General features: G+C 41.0%; 1 protein-coding gene across 1 annotated transcript in view; it reads right to left on the reverse strand.

Annotated features, from left to right (window-relative positions):
- Window positions 1-455: 455 nt before the first annotated feature.
- The window catches only part of slc22a3 (solute carrier family 22 member 3), a 31383-nt gene continuing 11757 nt past the window's right edge, over window positions 456-20081 (reverse strand). Inside the window, exons 4-12 of the mRNA XM_061894152.1 lie at window positions 17677-17831; window positions 17432-17600; window positions 12655-12772; window positions 12479-12582; window positions 12163-12377; window positions 5891-5999; window positions 5430-5542; window positions 5258-5357; window positions 456-1099 (exon numbers count right to left, since the gene is read on the reverse strand). Of these exons, the coding sequence (XP_061750136.1) occupies window positions 1057-1099; window positions 5258-5357; window positions 5430-5542; window positions 5891-5999; window positions 12163-12377; window positions 12479-12582; window positions 12655-12772; window positions 17432-17600; window positions 17677-17831 (1126 nt within the window). The 3' untranslated portion in view covers window positions 456-1056. The remainder of the gene's footprint in view (window positions 1100-5257; window positions 5358-5429; window positions 5543-5890; window positions 6000-12162; window positions 12378-12478; window positions 12583-12654; window positions 12773-17431; window positions 17601-17676; window positions 17832-20081) is intronic.

The following is a 20081-nucleotide window of genomic DNA, read 5'->3' on the forward strand; positions in this document are numbered from 1 at the left end:
GTGTCTGTTACTACATTATATATATGTATACTTGCAGTGTGTATATTGTACATATTACATATTGTTTTGAAGGTGTCTGTTACTACATTATATATATATATATACACTTTCAGTGTGTATATTGTACATTTTACATATTGTTATGAAGGTGTCTGTTACTAGATTTTATATATATATACTTGCAGTGTGTATATTGTACATATTACATATTGTTTTGAAGGTGTCTATTACTACATTATATATATACTTGCAGTGTGTATATTGTACATATTACATATTGTTATGAAGATGTCTGTTACTACAAAAGTTATATATATATATATATGTATATATATATATATATATATATATATATATATATATGTATATATATATATATATATATATATATATATATATATATATATATATATATATATACTGGCAGTGTGTATAAAAAATGTTAATGAAGGATTTTTTATTTATTGTTTTGGCGGGCTTTGAAGGCTACAACGGTGTCTCCCACTAGCTGCATATTTCAAGTGTTTTTATTAATCATTTTTAAAATCATTTAAAAAAAAATTAAGAAAAGATGTGTTTTGGTTTCTCATAATGATTGTGAACAATAGGCAAATTTACAAAAAAAAAAGTGCAGTTCCCCTTTAAAGTTACATTGTGTATATGATCCGGATCGGCCCCAAAATGTAATAATCTCTTCTTTAGTCCAAAAAAAAATCAAATAAGAAAAATTTAATTAAATAGAAATAGTATAAAAATTGTTTCCTACGAATAAAAAGTGCTTAAAATGTAATAATAAGAGGCTCCGATTAAATCCATTTTAGGGCCTAAATTTAGCCTAGGGCAATCACCATAGCAACAATTGGAAACATCACATTTCCTGAAAGTTTCATGAAGTCAGCCCATAAGTTTTTGAAGTAGTTTTCCTATATGACTGACTTACAGACAGACTGCTAATAATTCCATAACTTCCTGCATGTTCGACACATCTCCAACATGCAGACCCCAGGAGTACTGAGGACATGGTCACCTTGAATATGGAAAAGAGCAGAAATCTCATCACGTGGATACGTCGCTTGTGTGCTTGTGTTGGTTCTGTTTCCTGTAAGAAATGACAAACATGTAGGAGCGGACATTAGACCTGCTGAGACCAGCTATTTACAAATGGTGTCACCTATTAAGCGAGGTACACACACACATCTTTAGTGGACTGAATTACCTGAATGCCAACAGTCTCCAGCTACCTTAATACATTTGTTTAATACATTCATCTTTAATACTTCTCCTGCCGCTTGTCTTGTGAGTAAGTTTTTCCTGTTCTCCAGCATTCGGTTGACCTGATCAGTTTAGCTTTCTCTATGTTTTCGAGGCATTTCCCATTACATTAAATACTTCTTACCTGCACGGTGCTTCCTTGGCTTTACACATCTTGGGAACACACCAATTTACCCTATTTCCTTGAATTGCCGCCGGGTATATAGTATGCGCCTGCCTAGAATTACTGCCGGGTCAAACTCGTTTCACAAAATAATTAGCGCATGCTTAACATTACCGCCGGCTCAGGATTTCGCAAAATATTTTTATTAGCGCATGTCTAGAATTTCCGCCGGATCAAACTCGTTTGGTCAAATAATTAGCATATGCCTAGAATTTCCACCGGGTCAAACTCGTCACGTCACGAGTGACACTGTCATCATTTTCAAATTGGAGGAGGCTGATTACAGTTCTGTCTCCCTGTAATGTTTGATCCTGTTCCGTCTCCCTGTAATGTTTGATCCTGTTGTGTCTCCTTGTAATGGTTGATCCGGTTCTGTCTCCCTGTAATGTTTAGTCCTGTTCTGTCTCCCTGTAATGTTTGATCCTGTTTTGTCTCCCTGTAATGTTTGATCCTGTTTTGTCTCCCTGTAATGTTTGATCCTGTTTTGTCTCCCTGTAATGTTTGATCCTGTTCTGTTTCCCTGTAATGTTTGATCCTGTCTCTGTCTCCCTGTAATGTTTAATCCTGTTCTGTCTCCCTGTATTGTTTAATCCTGTTCTGTCTCCCTGTAATGTTTAATCCTGTTCTGTCTCCCTTTAATGTTTGATGCTGTTCGGTCTCCCTGTAATGTTTGATCCTGTTCTGTCTCCCTGTAATGTTTAATCCTGTTCTGTCTGCCTGTAATGTTTGATCCTGTTGTGTCTCCCTGTAATGTTTAATCCTGTTCTGTCTCCCTGTAATGTTTAATCCTGTTCTGTCTCCCTGTAATGTTTGATCCTGTTCTGTGTCCCTGTACTGTTTGATCCTGTTCTGTCTCCCTGTAATGTTTGATCCTGTTCCGTCTCCCTGTAATGTTTGATCCTGTTGTGTCTCCTTGTAATGGTTGATCCGGTTCTGTCTCCCTGTAATGTTTAATCCTGTTCTGTCTCCCTGTAATGTTTGATCCTGTTTTGTCTCCCTGTATTGTTTAATCCTGTTCTGTCTCCCTGTAATGTTTGATCCTGTTGTGTCTCCCTGTAATGTTTGATCCTGTTCTGTCTCCCTGTAATGTTTGATCCTGCTCTGTCTCCCTGTAATGTTTGATCCTGTTCTGTCTCCCTGTAATGTTTGATCCGGTTCTGTCTCCCTGTAATGTTTAATTCTGTTCTGTCTCCCTGTAATGTTTGATCCTGTTTTGTCTCCCTGTAATGTTTGATCCTGTTTTGTCTCCCTGTAATGTTTGATCCTGTTCTGTTTCCCTGTAATGTTTGATCCTGTCTCTGTCTCCCTGTAATGTTTAATCCTGTTCTGTCTCCCTGTATTGTTTAATCCTGTTCTGTCTCCCTGTAATGTTTAATCCTGTTCTGTCTCCCTTTAATGTTTGATGCTGTTCGGTCTCCCTGTAATGTTTGATCCTGTTCTGTCTCCCTGTAATGTTTAATCCTGTTCTGTCTGCCTGTAATGTTTGATCCTGTTGTGTCTCCCTGTAATGTTTAATCCTGTTCTGTCTCCCTGTAATGTTTAATCCTGTTCTGTCTCCCTGTAATGTTTGATCCTGTTCTGTGTCCCTGTACTGTTTGATCCTGTTATGTCTCCCTGTAATATTTAATCCTGTTCTGTCTCCCTGTAATGTTTGATCCTGTTCTGTCTCCCTGTAATGTTTGATCCTGTTCTGTGTCCCTGTACTGTTTGATCCTGTTCTGTCTCTCTGTAATGTTTAATCCTGTTCTGTCTCTCTGTATTGTTTAATCCTGTTCTGTCTCCCTGTAATGTTTGATCCTGTTCTTTCTCCCTGTAATGTTTAATCCTGTTCTGTCTCCCTGTAATGTTTGATCCTGTTCTGTCTCTCTCTAATGTTTAATCCTGTTCTGTCTCCCTATATTGTTTAATCCTGTTCTGCCTCCCTGTAATGTTTAATCCGGTTCTGTCTCCCTGTAATGTTTAATCCTGTTCCGTCTCCCTGTAATGTTTGATCCTGTTCTGTCTCCCTGTAATGTTTGATCCTGTTCTGTCTCCCTGAAATGTTTGATCCTGTTCTGTTTCCCTGTAATGTTTAATCCTGTTCTGTCTCCCTGTAATATTTAATCCTGTTCTGTTTCCCTGTAATGTTTGATCCTGTTCTGTCTCCCTGTAATGTTTGATCCTGTTCCGTCTCCCTGTAATGTTTGATCCTGTTCTGTCTCCCTGTAATGTTTAATCCTGTTCTGTCTCCCTGTAACGTTTAATCCTGTTCTGTCTCCCTGTAATATTTAATCCTGTTCTGTTTCCCTGTAATGTTTGATCCTGTTCTGTCTCCCTGTAATGTTTGATCCTGTTCCGTCTCCCTGTAATGTTTGATCCTGTTCTGTCTCCCTGTAATGTTTAATCATGTTCTGTCTCCCTGTAACGTTTAATCCTGTTCTGTCTCCCTGTACTGTTTGATCCTGTGCTGTCTCCCTGTAATGTTTGATCCTGTTTTGTCTCCCTGTAATGTTTGATCCTGTTCTGTCTCCCTGTAATGTTTGATCCTGTTCTGTCTCCCTGTAATGTTTGATCCTGTTCTGTCTCCCTGTAATGTTTAATCCTGTTCTGTCTCCCTGTAATATTTAATCATGTTCTGTCTCCCTGTAATGTTTGATCCTGTTCTGTCTCCCTGTAATGTTTAATCCTGTTGTGTTTGATCTTGTCTGTCTCCCTGTACTGTTTGATCCTGTTGTGTCTCCCTGTAATTTTTAATCCTGTTCTGTCTCCCTGTAATGTTTAATCCTGTTCTGTCTCCCTTTAATGTTTGATGCTGTTCGGTCTCCCTGTAATGTTTGATCCTGTTCTGTCTCCCTGTAATGTTTAATCCTGTTCTGTCTGCCTGTAATGTTTGATCCTGTTGTGTCTCCCTGTAATGTTTAATCCTGTTCTGTCTCCCTGTAATGTTTAATCCTGTTCTGTCTCCCTGTAATGTTTGATCCTGTTCTGTGTCCCTGTAATGTTTGATCCTGTTCTGTCTCCCTGTAATGTTTAATCCTGTTCTGTTTCCCTGTAATGTTTGATCCTGTTCTGTCTCCCTGTAATGTTTGATCCTGTTCCGTCTCCCTGTATTGTTTGATCCTGTTCTGTCTCCCTGTAATGTTTAATCCTGTTCTGTCTCCCTGTAATGTTTGATCCTGTTGTGTCTCCCTGTAATGTTTGATCCTGTTGTGTCTCCCTGTAATGTTTGATCCTGTTGTGTCTCCCTGTAATGTTTGATCCTGTTCTGTCTCCCTGTAATGTTTGATCCCGTTCTGTCTCCCTGTAATGTTTGATCCTGTTCTGTCTCCCTGTAATGTTTAATCCTGTTTCGTCTCCCTGTAATGTTTAATCCTGTTCTGTCTCCCTGTAATGTTTAATCTTGTTTCGTCTCCCTGTAATGTTTAATCCTGTTCTGTCTCCCTGTAATGTTTAATCCTGTTCCGTCTCCCTGTAATATTTGATCCTGTTCTGTCCCCCTGTAATATTTAATCCTGTTCTGTCTCCCTGTAATGTTTCTCTGTTCTTGAATGGGATTGTGCTAAAGATTTCAATTTCCCCTCGGGGATTAATAAAGTATTTCTGATTCTGATTCCTTCCTGTACTTTTGTATTTTGCCTGATCTGTGGATGATGAATCATTGTCCGATGCATGCTGCCTCCGAAGTTCCTCCGGTTTCTGTGTCCAGTACTATCAGAACAAATTCACTCTCAACACTCGTCAGACTACACGACAATCTCATCAAAAAGACGAGTGGAACTTGGGACTTGATTTTTTATGTGTGCTCCCCTCTTAATGTATTTCCATAATTTCAAGTAAACCCACCGTCTGAGGTTCTCCATATCGTCGACGGTCTCTGGCAGGGCGACTCCCTTCATCTCAGGCAGCAATCTCACCAAGCCGCTGTAAACCACCGACATAACTCCTGCAACAGGAAAAACAAAACAAAACCCAGGTTTAAATCGTGTCTGAGGTGCGAGGACGTTGTTTGACGTACCAAAGACCAGAAGTGGCAGCTCCTGCCAGATTTTTGAGAGCCTGTAGAGCAGCAACGGGGCCACAATGACTCCGGCGTCGCTGGCCGACGAACACACGGACACACCCACGTTTCTAAGGACGAGGAAGCAAAAAGACTTGCATGTTAGCATGGACTACCAGTTGTAGATGACGCCATATAAGGATAACGACCATCCAAGAATATTATTCACTATATAACGTCCTTACATAACTACCATACCACAGCACCAGATTTCCCTACTTTAATATCACTACTACAACAATGAAACCTTATGTGAGTACTCGTCTTAACTACTCAATATGACCTTTGGAATACTCTTCATTGCCTTTATCAAAGCTGGGTTGCAAAACTGATTGTCTGCTCTCTTAAGCGGGCTATTGTGCTTTTCTAGATAGCAAATACAATTCAAATAGTTAATCTACAGCAATCCAGTTTCATACCTCAGAGTAGTCGGGTACATCTCTGTGTTTGCGAAGTTGACTGTCTCGAATCCGACAGCGATGGCAAGCCTCCCGATATTCACGATGGCCTTTTTCAACCAGGACAAATCTTTAGTGAAGACACAAAACAGGGTCAATGGCGACAGGTTGCTAAGGGATTTATTCCGGAAGACATCACGGGAGGGTGCCAGCGTCAGTTCCACCTAGCCGAGAAGACAAACATGGAGACTAACCTACCCGAGAAGAGAAATCTACCCGAGGAGACAAATATTTGATAAACCTACCAAAAGAGACTAACTTACCTGAAGAGACTAACCTACCCGAGAAGATAAATCTACCCAAAGAAACTAACATACCTGAAGAGACAAATACCTGTATATTTGAAGAACCTAACCTACCCGAGTAGGCTGACGTACCCAAAGAGAACAACATACCTAAGGAGACTAACTTACCAGAGTAGTAAAACATACCTGAGGAAATTAACCTACCTGAGTAGACTGATGTACCCAAAGAGAACAGCATACCTGAAGAGACTAACCTACCCGAGGAGGCAAATATATTTGAAAATCCTACCTAAAGAGACTAACCTACCTGAAGAAACTAACCTACCTGAGAAGAAAAACCTACTCGAGGAAACCAACATTCTACAGGAGACAAATATATTTGAGGAACCTAACCTACCCAAGTAGACTGATGTACCCAAAGAGAACAACATGCCTGAGGAGACTAACCTTCCCAAGTTGAATCACATACTTGAGGAAACAAACCTACCTGAGGAGACTAATATACCCAGGGAGACAAATATATTTGAAAAACCTACCTAAAGAGACTAACCTACCTAAAAAGACTAACCTACTTGAGCAGAAAAACCTACCCGAGGAAACTAACATTCTATAGGAGACAAATATATTTGAGGGACCTAACCTACCCGAGTAGGCTGATGTACCCAAAGAGAACAACATACCTAAGGAGACTAACTTACCCGAGTAGTAAAACTAACCTGAGGAAATTAACCTACCTGAGTAGACTGATGTACCCAAAGAGAACAGCATACCCGAAGAGACTAACCTACCCGAGGAGACAAATATATTCGAAAATCCTACCTAAAGAGACTAACCTACCTGAAGAAACTAACCTACCTGAGAAGAAAAACCTACTCGAGGAAACCAACATTCTACAGGAGACAAATATATTTGAGGAACCTAACCTACCCAAGTAGACTGATGTACCCTAAGAGAACAGCATGCCTGAGGAGACTAACCTTCCCGAGTTGAATCACATACTTGAGGAAACAAACCTACCTGAGGAGACTAATATACCCAGGGAGACAAATATATTTGAAAAACCTACCTAAAGAGAATAACCTACCTAAAAAGACTAACCTACTTGAGCAGAAAAACCTACCCGAGGAAACTAACATTCTACAGCAGACAAATATATTGGAGGAACCTAACCTACCCGAGTAGGCTGACGTACCCAGAGAACAGCATACCTGAGGAGACTAACTTACCCGAGTAGTAAAACATACCTGAGGAAATTAACCTACTCGAGTAGACTGATGTACCCAAAGTGAACAGCATACCTGAAGAGAGTAACCTACTCGGGGAGGCAAATATATTTGAAAATCCTACCTTAAGAGACTAACCTACCTGAAGAAACTAACCTACCTGAGAAGAAAAACCTACTCGAGGAAACCAACATTCTACAGGAGACAAATATATTTGAGGAACCTAACCTACCCAAGTAGACTGATGTACCCAAAGAGAACAGCATGCCTGAGGAGACTAACCTACCCGAGTTGAATCACATACTTGAGGAAACAAACCTACCTGAGGAGACTAATATAGCCAGGGAGACAAATAGTATTTGAGAAACCTACCTAAAGAAACTGACCTATCTGAAAAGAATAACCTACTTTGAGCAGAAAAACCTACCCGAGGAAACTAACATTCTATAGGAGACAAATATATTCGAGGAACCTAACCTACCCGAGTAGGCCGACGTACCCAAAGAGAACAACATACCTAAGGAGACTAACTTACCCGAGTAGTAAAACTAACCTGAGGAAATTAACCTACCTGAGTAGACTGATGTACCCAAAGAGAACAGCATACCTGAAGAGAGTAACCTACCCGGGGAGGCAAATATATTTGAAAATCCTACCTAAAGAGACTAACCTACCTGAAGAAACTAACCTACCTGAGAAGAAAAACCTACTCGAGGAAACCAACATTCTACAGGAGACAAATATATTTGAGGAACCTAACCTACCCAAGTAGACTGATGTACCCAAAGAGAACAGCATGCCTGAGGAGACTAACCTACCTGAGTTGAATCACATACTTGAGGGAACAAACCTACCCGAGGAGACTAATATACCCAGGGAGACAAATATATTTGAAAAACCTACCTAAAGAGACTAACCTACCTAAAAAGACTAACCTACTTGAGCAGAAAAACCTACCTGAGGAAACTAACATTCTATAGGAGACAAATATATTCGAGGAACCTAACCTACCCAAGTAGGCTGACGTACCCAAAGAGAACAACATACCTAAGGAGACTAACTTACCCGAGTAGTAAAACTAACCTGAGGAAATTAACCTACTCGAGTAGACTGATGTACCCAAAGAGAACAGCATACCTGAGGAGACTAACCTACCTGAGTTGAATCACATACTTGAGGGAACAAACCTACCCGAGGAGACTAATATACCCAGGGAGACAAATATATTTGAAAAACCTACCTAAAGAGACTAACCTACCTAAAAAGACTAACCTACTTGAGCAGAAAAACCTACCTGAGGAAACTAACATTCTATAGGAGACAAATATATTCGAGGAACCTAACCTACCCAAGTAGGCTGACGTACCCCAAGAGAAAAACATACCTAAGGAGACTAACTTACCCGAGTAGTAAAACATACCTGAGGAAATTAACCTACTCGAGTAGACTGATGTACCCAAAGAGAACAGCATACCTGAAGAGACTAACCTACCCGAGGAGACAAATATATTTGAAAAACCTACCTAAAGAGACTAAACTACCTGAGCAGAAAAACCTCCCCGAGGAAACTAACATTCTATAAGAGACAAATATATTTGAGGAACCTAACCTACCCGAGTAGGCCGACGTACCCAAAGAGAACAACATACCTGAGGAGACTAACTTACCCAAGTAGACTGATGTACCCAAAGAGAACAGCATACCTGAGGAGACTAACCTACCGAAGAAGAATCCCATACCTGAGGAAAAAAACCTAGCTGAGGAGACTAACATACCCGAGGAGACCAATACATTCCAAAAACCTACCTCCAGAGACTAACCTACCTAAAAAGAAAAACCGACCTGAGGAAACTAAAATTCTACAGGAGACAAATATATTTGAGGAACCTAACCTACCTGAGTAGACTACCGTACCCCAAAGAGAAAAACCTACCTGAATAGACTAACTTACTCGAGTAGCATAACATGCCTAAGGAAACAAATCTACCAAAGGAGACTAACATACTTGAGGAGAAAACTATATTTTAAAAACCTACCTAAAGAGACAAATCTACCCAAGGAGACTAACATACCTGAGGAGACAACTAGATTAGAATAACCTACCTAAAGAGACTAACCCTACTGAACAGAAGACAAACCTACCCGAGGAAACTAACATACCCGAGGAGACAATTATATTTGAGAGTCCAGTCCTGTGAAGACTGACGTACCCAAAGAGAAAACTCTACCAGAAGAGACTAAACTACCTGAAGAGACTAACTTACCTAAAGAGACTAACTTACCTAAAGAGACTAACTTACCTGATGAGACTAACCTACCTGAGGCAACTATCAAAGTGGAGGAGATAAATATATTTGATGAAACTAACCCACCCGGGGAGCCTGACGTACCCAAAGAGAACAGCATACCCGAGGAAACTAACCTACCCAAGTAAACTGACATACCCTAAGAGAAAAAACTACCTAAAGAGACTAACCTATCTGAAGAGTCTAACTTACCTGAGAAAACAGACCTACCGGAAGAAATTAACATACTAGAGCAGAAAAATATATTTGAGGAAACAGACATACCCTAAGAGAAAAACCTACCTGAAGTGACTAACCTACCTGAGGAGACTAACCTACCTGAGGAAACTAAAATGCTATTGGAGACAAACCTACCCGAGGAAACTAACATACTAGAATTGTACCATGAATTGACTAACGTGGACCCCGACTTAAACAAGTTGAAAAACCATTTAGTGGTCAATTGTACGGAATATGTACTGAACTGTGCAATCTACTAATAAAAGTATCAATCAATCAATCAAAAACACAAGTAGATTTGAGGAAACTAACCTACCTGTGTAAATTGACATACCATAAGAGAAAAACCTACCTGAAGAGAATAACCTACCAGAAGAGACTAACCTACCTGAAGAGAGTAACATACCTGAAGAGAGTAACCTACCTGAGGAAACTAACATACCATAGACGACAAACATATTTGAGGAAACTAACCTACCCGAATAGACTGATGTACCCAAAGAGAACAACATACCTGAGGAGACTAACCGACCTGAGTAGTACAACACACCCAAGGAACCCAATCAACCCTGAGAGAAAAACCTACCTAAAGAGACTAACCTATCTGAAGACACTAACTTACCTGAGAACACAAACCTACCCCAGGAGCAGACAAATATATTTGAGGAAACTAACCTACCTAGAATGACGTACCCAAAGAGAAAAACCTATCTAAAGAGACTAACTTACCTGAAGAAACTAACCGACCTCAGCAGTATAACATAACCAAGGAAACTAACCAACCCGAATAGAAAAACCTACCTATAGAGACTAACTTACCTGAAGAGACTAACCGACCTGAGTAGTATAACATACCTGAGGAAACTAACCAACCCGAATAGAAAAACCTACCTAAAGAGACTACACTATCTGAAGGGACTAACTTACCTGAGAACACAAACCTACTCCAGGAGCAGACAAATATATTTGAGAAAACTAACCTACCTAGACTGACGTACCCAAAGAGAAAAACCTACCTAAAGAGACTAACTTACCTGAAGAGACTAACCGACCTGAGTAGTATAACATACCTGAGGAAACTAACCTACCTAGACTGACGTACCCAAAGAGAAAAACCTACCTAAAGAGACTAACCTACCTGAAGAGACTAACCGACCTGAGTAGTATAACATACCCGAGGAAACTAACCAACCCGAATAGAAAAACCTACCTATAGAGACTAACTTACCAGAAGAGACTAACCGACCTGAGTAGTATAACATACCTGAGGAAACTAACCAACCCGAATAGAAAAACCTTCCTAAAGAGACTACACTATCTGAAGGGACTAACTTACCTGAGAAAACAAACCTACCCCAGGAGCAGACAAATATATTTGAGAAAACTGACGTACCCAAAGAGAAAAACCTACCTAAAGAGACTAACTTACCTGAAGAGACTAACCGACCTGAGTAGTATAACATACCCGAGGAAACTAACCAACCCGAATAGAAAAACCTACCTAAAGAGACTACACTATCTGAAGGGACTAACTTACCTGAGAAAAAAAACTTACCCCAGGAGCAGACAAATATATTTGAGGAAACTAACCTACCTAGACTGACGTACCCAAAGAGAAAAACCTACCTAAAGAGACTAACTTACCTGAAGAAACTAACCGACCTGAGTAGTATAACATACCAGAGGAAACTAACCAACCCGGATAGAAAAACCTACCTATAGAGACTAAACTATCTGAAGGGACTAACTTACCTGAGAAAACAAACCTACCCCAGGAGCAGACAAATATATTTGAGGAAACTAACCTACTCGGGTAGACTGACGTACCCAAAGAGAAAAACCTACCTAAAGAGACTAACTTACCCGAAGAGACTAACCGACCTGAGTAGTATAACATACCCGAGGAAACTAACCAACACGAATAGAAAAACCTACCTAAAGAGACTAACCTATCCGAAGAGACTAACTTACCTGAGAAAACAAACTTACCCCAGGAGCACACAAATATATTTGGGAAAACTACGTACCCAAAGAGAAAAACCTACCTAAAGAGACCAACTTACCCGAAGAGACTAACCTACCTGAGGAACCTTACCCAAGTACTTTAATATACCTTAGGAGACAACCTTAGCCGACACGTTTAACATCCCAGAGGAGACTAACCCACTGAAGTAGACCAACAGCCACAAGTAAACTGACTTACCCGAGGAAAGAAACATAATTCAGGAGACCAAACTTACCGGAGGGGACAAAGGGCACTACGAGGCAGGCGAGGCCTCCGGTTAAGTTGGTGGCGGTCATCAGTGAGCGTCGACCAATTCTGTCAACCAGAAGGTAGAAAATGAGGCCCGTAGGAAGTTCCACCAGCGCGGAGATGAAGAAGTCCAAGAAATGGTCATCACCTGTTATTCCCAGGCGTAAAACCAGGCCATGGAACACAATGCTGCTTGTGAACCTGGGCGGAGGAAATCAGGGCAAAGTTAAAACCGAAGCCAGGAAGTCCTTTCAACCTTGGATTGGTTGAGTTTGGTCCATAAAGTCATCAAAGTCCCTCACCAGGCGTAGGTGAGAATGAGAGTGTTTCTCCTGATCAAAGGTGTCCTCACCAAGTCCAGGACCGATACAGGATGGACTTCTTTCTCCTCGTCCAGAGGAACGATCTGGAAAGTGAACAATTAAGAACTGTGACGGGGTTCCAAGTTCCTATGTTGAACTGCTAGAAATGAACATACCTCTTGGAAGTTTTGCGGCAGACTTCGTCCGTTGCGCTTGGCGATGTCCGACGCGGTCTTCATGGCCTCCGAGGTCCTCTTTTGAGCAAAAAGCCAGCGTGGGGATTCTGGAACTAGCCTTAAAAACCCAGAGTCGGGTAAATGCTTTTAATTGAAATCTAGTTAATGTCATTACTGAACGTGCAATCTTAAAGAAGACCTCTGATGATTTTACACTTTTCTGACTTATAAATCGTTACAGTGTCTTTACCGATTTTACCGAGTGGGTAAGTACCGACTGTGGTGACCGGGTGAATCTATATAATATTTAAGATGTTCGTTTTTCACCATATCTGAAGAAAATCTTCAAGGTTTTTTACATAAAACTGTCCCCTGAAGGTACCTTGTTATTGTGCAATCCTAACCATATTTGAATAATAACAGTATTGAGCTGCTAATCGCTAGCAGGAAACTTGAACACTAATTGTGGTGACCGGGTGAATCTATATAATATTTATGATGTTTGTTTTTGACCATGTTTGAAGAAAATGTTCAAAGTATTTACATTAAACTTGTCCTAAAGGTACCTTGTTATTGTGCAATACTAACCATATTTGAATAATAACAGTATTGAGCTGCTAATCGCTAGCAGGAAACTTGAACACTAATTGTGGTGACCGGGTGAATCTACATAATATTAATGATGTTTGTTTTTGAACATGTTAGAAGAAAATGTTCAAAGTGTTTACATTAAACTTGTCCTAAAGGTACCCTGTTATTGTGCAATACTAACCATATTCGAATAATAACGGTATTATGCTGCTAATCGCTAGCAGGAAACTTAAACACTAATTGTGGTGACCGGGTGAATCTATATAATATTTATGATGTTTGTTTTTGACCATGTTTGAAGAAAATGTTCAAAGTATTTACATTATACTTGTCCTAAAGGTACCTTGTTATTGTGCAATACTAACTGTATTCAAATAATAACAGTAATGTGCCGCTAATCGCTAGCTGGCAACTTAAACACTAATTGTGGTGACCGGGTGAATCTATATAATATTTATGATGTTTGTTTTTGACCATGTTTGAAGAAAATGTTCAAATTATCTACATTATACTTGTCCTAAAGGTACCTTGTTATTGTGCAATACTAACCATATTTGAATAATAACAGCATTGTGCTGCTAATCGCTAGCAGGAAACTTGAACACAAATTGTGGTGACCGGGTGAATCTTTATAATATTTATGATGTTTGTTTTCGACTATGTTTGAAGAAAATGTTCAAAGTATCTACATTATACTTGTCCTAAAGGTACCTTGTTATTGTGCAATACTAACTGTATTCAAATAATAACAGTATTGTGCCGCTAATCGCTAGCTGGCAACTTGAACACTAGTTGTGGTGACCGGGTGAATCTATATAATATTTATGATGTTTGTTGTCGACCATGTTTGAAGAAAATGTTCAAAGTATCTACATTATACTTGTCCTAAAGGTACCTTGTTATTGTGCAATACTAACTGTATTCAAATAATAACAGTATTGTGCCGCTAATCGCTAGCTGGCAACTTAAACACTAATTGTGGTGACCGGGTGAATCTATATAATATTTATGATGTTTGTTTTTGACCATGTTTGAAGAAAATGTTCAAATTATCTACATTATACTTGTCCTAAAGGTACCTTGTTATTGTGCAATACTAACCATATTCGAATAATAACAGTATTATGCTGCTAATCGCTAGCAGGAAACTTGAACACTAATTGTGGTGACCGGGTGAATCTATATAATATTTATGATGTTTGTTTTTGACCATGTTTGAAGAAAATGTTCAAAGTATTTACATCATACTTGTCCTAAAGGTACCTTGTTATTGTGCAATACTAACTGTATTCAAATAATAACAGTATTGTGCCGCTAATCGCTAGCTGGCAACTTGAACACTAATTGTGGTGACCGGGTGAATCTGTATAATATTTATGATGTTTGTTTTCGACCATGTTTGAAGAAAATGTTCAAAGTATCTACATTATACTTGTCCTAAAGGTACCTTGTTATTGTGCAATACTAACCATATTCGAATAATAACAGTATTATGCTGCTAATCGCTAGCAGGAAACTTGAACACTAATTGTGGTGACCGGGTGAATCTACATAATATTTATGATGTTTGTTTTCGACCATGTTTGAAGAAAATGTTCAAAGTATCTACATTATACTTGTCCTAAAGGTACCTTGTTATTGTGCAATACTAACCATATTCGAATAATAACAGTATTATGCTGCTAATCGCTAGCAGGAAACTTGAACACTAATTGTGGTGACCGGGTGAATCTACATAATATTTATGATGTTTGTTTTCGACCATGTTTGAAGAAAATGTTCAAAGTGTTTACATTATACTTGTCCTAAAGGTACCCTGTTATTGTGCAATACTAACCATATTCGAATAATAACAGTATTGTGCTGCTAATCGCTAGCAGGAAACTTGAACACTAATTGTGGTGACCGGGTGAATCTATATAATATTAAAGATGTTTGTTTTTGAACATGTTAGAAGAAAATGTTCAAAGTGTTTACATTAAACTTGTCCTAAAGGTACCCTGTTATTGTCCAATACTAACCATATACAAATAATAACAGTATTGAGCTGCTAATCGCTAGCGGGAAAATTGAACAGTAATTGTGGTGACCGGGTGAATCTATATAATATTTATGATGTTTGTTTTTGACCATGTTTGAAGAAAATGTTCAAATTATCTACATTATACTTGTCCTAAAGGTACCTTGTTATTGTGCAATACTAACTGTATTCAAATAATAACAGTATTGTGCCGCTAATCGCTAGCTGGCAACTTAAACACTAATTGTGGTGACCGGGTGAATCTATATAATATTTATGATGTTTGTTTTTGACCATGTTTGAAGAAAATGTTCAAATTATCTACATTATACTTGTCCTAAAGGTACCTTGTTATTGTGCAATACTAACTGTATTCAAATAATAACAGTATTGTGCCGCTAATCGCTAGCTGGCAACTTGAACACTAGTTGTGGTGACCGGGTGAATCTATATAATATTTATGATGTTTGTTGTCGACCATGTTTGAAGAAAATGTTCAAAGTATCTACATTATACTTGTCCTAAAGGTACCTTGTTATTGTGCAATTCTAACTGTATTCAAATAATAACAGTATTGTGCCGCTAATCGCTAGCAGGAAACTTGAACACTAATTGTGGTGACCGGGTGAATCTACATAATATTTATGATGTTTGTTTTCGACCATGTTTGAAGAAAATGTTCAAAGTGTTTACATTATACTTGTCCTAAAGGTACCTTGTTATTGTGCAATACTAACTGTATTCAAATAATAACAGTATCGTGCTGCTAATCGCTAGCTGGCAACTAACGCTCTAATCTGCAGCTGGCAATTAGAAAGCTAATAGATAGCTGGCAACTAGCGCTCTAATCGCTAGCTGCCCACTAGCGTGTTTAGCGCTAGTCGCAACAAGTGCACTGTTCATTAGCTGACAACCAACGCACTTATTGCTAGCTGGAAACTACAGCGCAAATCGATATCTGACAACTAGAGCGCTAATCGCTAGCTGGCAACGAGAGCGTGAATCGTGTGCAATGATAGCTAGCTATTTACCGCTAGATTCATAGATTCACCAAGTCAAGTATTTCATATATATATATATATATATATATATATATGTAAATAAAAAAGTACTTGAATTTCAGTGTTCATTTATTTACGCATTTACACACACATAACACTCATCTACTCATTGTCGAGTTAAGAGTTGAATTGCCCATCCTTGTTTTTCTAACCATATGCATGTCCAGTAGATGACAGTATTGTCCTGTTTAAGAGTGTCACAACATTGCTGTTTGGCAGACGAACTGCTTTACGGTAGACGAAAACGGACTGCTGTTGTTGTGTGTTGTTTTACAGCGTTGGGAGGATGTTAATGAAACTGCCTAACAATAAACCCACATAAGAAACCAAGAACTCGCCCTCGATCATTCTACAGTTATAACGTCATCTGGCAGACACGCTCTTTATACACGTCACTCAGGTCCGCATGGAACTGGAGGGGACGTGGCCTCCAGCTCCGCCTGAATTTCGGGAGATTTTCGGGAGAACATTTTTTTGGGAGGTTTTCAGGAGAGGCACTGATTTTCGGGAGTCTCCCGGAAAATCCAGGAGGGTTGGCAAGTAGTGAAGTGAAGTGAAGTGAATTATATTTACATAGCGCTTTTCTCTAGTGACTCAAAGCGCTTTACATAGTGAAACCCAATATCTAAGTTACATTTAAACCAGTGTGGGTGGCACTGGGAGCAGGTGGGTAAAGTGTCTTGCCCAAGGACACAACGGCAGTGACTAAGTGGGAATCGAACCTGCAACCCCCGAGTTGCTGGCACGGCCACTCTACCAACCGAGCTATACCGCCAAATATCATTTGCCAAATATAATTACTGGTTTGCAAAAAATTTTTTTAACGCCTAATAGGGGAAATTAGACAATCTCCCACGGCACACTATCCATCCATCCATTTTCTACCGCTTATTCCCTTTTGGGGTCGCGGGGGGTGCTGGCGCCTATCTCAGCTAAAATCGGGCGGAAGGCGAGGTACACCCTGGACAAGTCGCCACCTCATCGCAGCACGGTACACTAGTGGTTGAAAAAGACTGCTCTAGGGGTGTGTTTAACACCTCTGATCCAGACCACACGGAAGTGTTTGGAATGCAGATTAAGAATCATCAAACGGTATTGGAGTTACCAGTAGTAGGAGATGAAGAGGAAGCAAGGTGCACTGATGACAAGTTGCAGAGTCCTCCAGGAGGACACAAAGTAGGCCAGGCCGGGCAGGACCGCCATGCCGACGGAGTAGGACGTCCGACACACCAAGGACACAAACTTCCTGTTGTTGGAGCTGAAGAATTCAAACACTGGATGCGACAACGGGGGTTATGATGAATAATGATACCGATACCGATGCTCATGATAACCAGCGCCGATGCTTACTGAGGACGTAACATGCCGTCAATGCGCCCTTGGCGAAGAAGCCCTGCAGGAAGCGGAATGCCAGCAGCAGCGGGTACCATGGCGACAGCGCCACAGCCACCCCGGCCAGGCTGAGGCAGACCGTGAAGGCGATAAAACACGGCTTCCTGCCGAACCTGTGGGACAACATTCAGTCATTGAATCTCTGCGAGGAATACACGGCTCTCGCCAGGATTTCGTAAAATTCAACCGACTTTGGTCAATCGTCAACGTTTTTAGCCGATCGAATCGTCCTTGCATCAGGTGTACTGGAGTAGAGGCTATGCCAGATAGTTAAACCTAGGACCCAAGGGGATTAGTGTGGTTTTCGCCCTGGTTGTGAAACTGTGGCCCAGGTCTATATTCTTTTTGGGGATGGTGTGGCGCTGTCGCGCCAGAGCCACCCCGGCCACGCTGAGGGAGACCGTGAGGGCGATAAAACACGGCTTCCTGCCGGACCCGTGGGACAACATTCACTCCTTGAGTCTCTGCGAGGAATACATGGCTCCCTCCAGGATTTCGCGAAATTTAACAGACTTTGGCCCATCGGCGACGTTTTTAGCCGATCGACTCGTCCTTCCATCAGGTGTACTGGAGTAGAGGCTATGCCAGATAGTTAAACCTACGACCTAAGAGGATTAGTGCGGTTTTCGCCCTGGTTGTGAAACTGTGGCCCAGGTCTGTATTCTTTTTGGGGACGGTGGGAGAGACCGTGAAGGAGATAAAACATGGCTTCCTGCCGAACCTGTGGGACAACATTCACTCATTGAATCTCTGCGAGGAATACATGGCTCCCTCCAGGAATTCGCAAAATTCAACCGACCTTGGTCAATCGTCGCCGTTTTTAGCCGATCGAATCGTCCTTCTATCAGGTGTACTGGAGTAGAGGCTATGCCAGATAGTTTAACCTAGGACCTAAGAGGATTAGTGCGGTTTTCGCCCTGGTTGTGAAACCGTAGCCCAGGTCTGTATTCTATTTGGGGACGGTGAGAGAGACCGTGAAGGTGATAAAACCTGGATTCCTGCCAAACCCGTAGGACAACATTCACTCATTGAATCTCTGCAAGGATTATATGGCTCCCTCCAGGATTTCGTAAAATTCAACCGACTTTGGTCAGTCGTCGACGTTTTTAGCCGATCGAATCATCCTTCTATCAGGTGTACTGGAGTAGAGGCTATGCCAGATAGTTTAACCTAGGACCTAAGAGGATTAGTGCGGTTTTCGCCCTGGTTGTGAAACTGTGGCCTGGGTCTGTATTCTTTTTAGAGACGGTGTGGCGCGACCGCGCCACAGCCACCCTGAGAGAGACCGTGAAGGCGATAAAACACGGCTTGCTGCCGGACCTGTGGGACAACATTCACTCCTTGACTCTCTGCGAGGAACACATGGCTCCCTCCAGGATCTCGCAAAATTCACCCGACTTTGGTCAATCGTCGACGTTATTAGCCGATCGAATCGTCCTTCTATCAGGTGTACTGGAGTAGAGGCTATGCCAGATAGTTAAGTGTAGGAGCCAAGAGGACTAGTGGGGTTTTCGCCCTGGTTGTGAAACTGTGGCCCAGGTCTGTATTCTTTTTGGGGACGGTGAGAGAGACCGAGAAGGCGATAAAACATGGCTTCCTGCCAAACCCGTGGGATAACATTCCCTCATTCAATCTCTGCGGGGAATATATGGCTCCCTCCAGGATTTCGCAAAATTCAACCGAATTTGGTCAATCGTCAACGTTATTAGCAGATCGAATCGCCCTTCTATCAGGTGTACTGGAGTAGAGGCTATGCCAGATAGTTTAACCTAGGACCTAAGAGGATTAGTGCGGTTTTCGCCCTGGTTGTGAAACCGTAGCCCAGGTCTGTATTCTATTTGGGGACGGTGAGAGAGACCGTGAAGGCGATAAAACACGGCTTCCTGCCGAACCTGTGGGACAACATTCACTCATTGAATCTCTGCGAGGAATACACGGCTCCCTCCAGGATTTCGCAAAATTCAACCGACTTTGGTCAATAGTCGCCGTTTTTAGCCGATCGAATCGTTCTTCCATCAGGTGTAGTGGAGTAGAGGCTATGCCAGATAGTTAAACCTAGGACCCAAGAGGATTAGTGTGGTTTTTGCCCTGGTTGTGAAACTGTGGCCCAGGTCTGTATTCTTTTTGGGGACGGTGAGAGAGACCGTGAAGGCGATAAAACCTGGTTTCCTGCCGAACCTGTGGGACAACATTCACTCATTGAATTTCTGCTGGGAATGGATCGCTCCCTCCAGGATTTTGCAAAATTCAACCGACTTTGGTCAATCGTCGACGTTTTTAGCCAATCGAATCGTCCTACTATCAGATATACTGGAGGAGAGGCTATGCCAGATAGTTAAACCTAGGACCCAAGGGGATTAGTG

This window comes from Nerophis ophidion, linkage group LG03, assembly GCF_033978795.1.
Source record: "Nerophis ophidion isolate RoL-2023_Sa linkage group LG03, RoL_Noph_v1.0, whole genome shotgun sequence".
Lineage (NCBI taxonomy): Eukaryota > Metazoa > Chordata > Actinopteri > Syngnathiformes > Syngnathidae > Nerophis > Nerophis ophidion.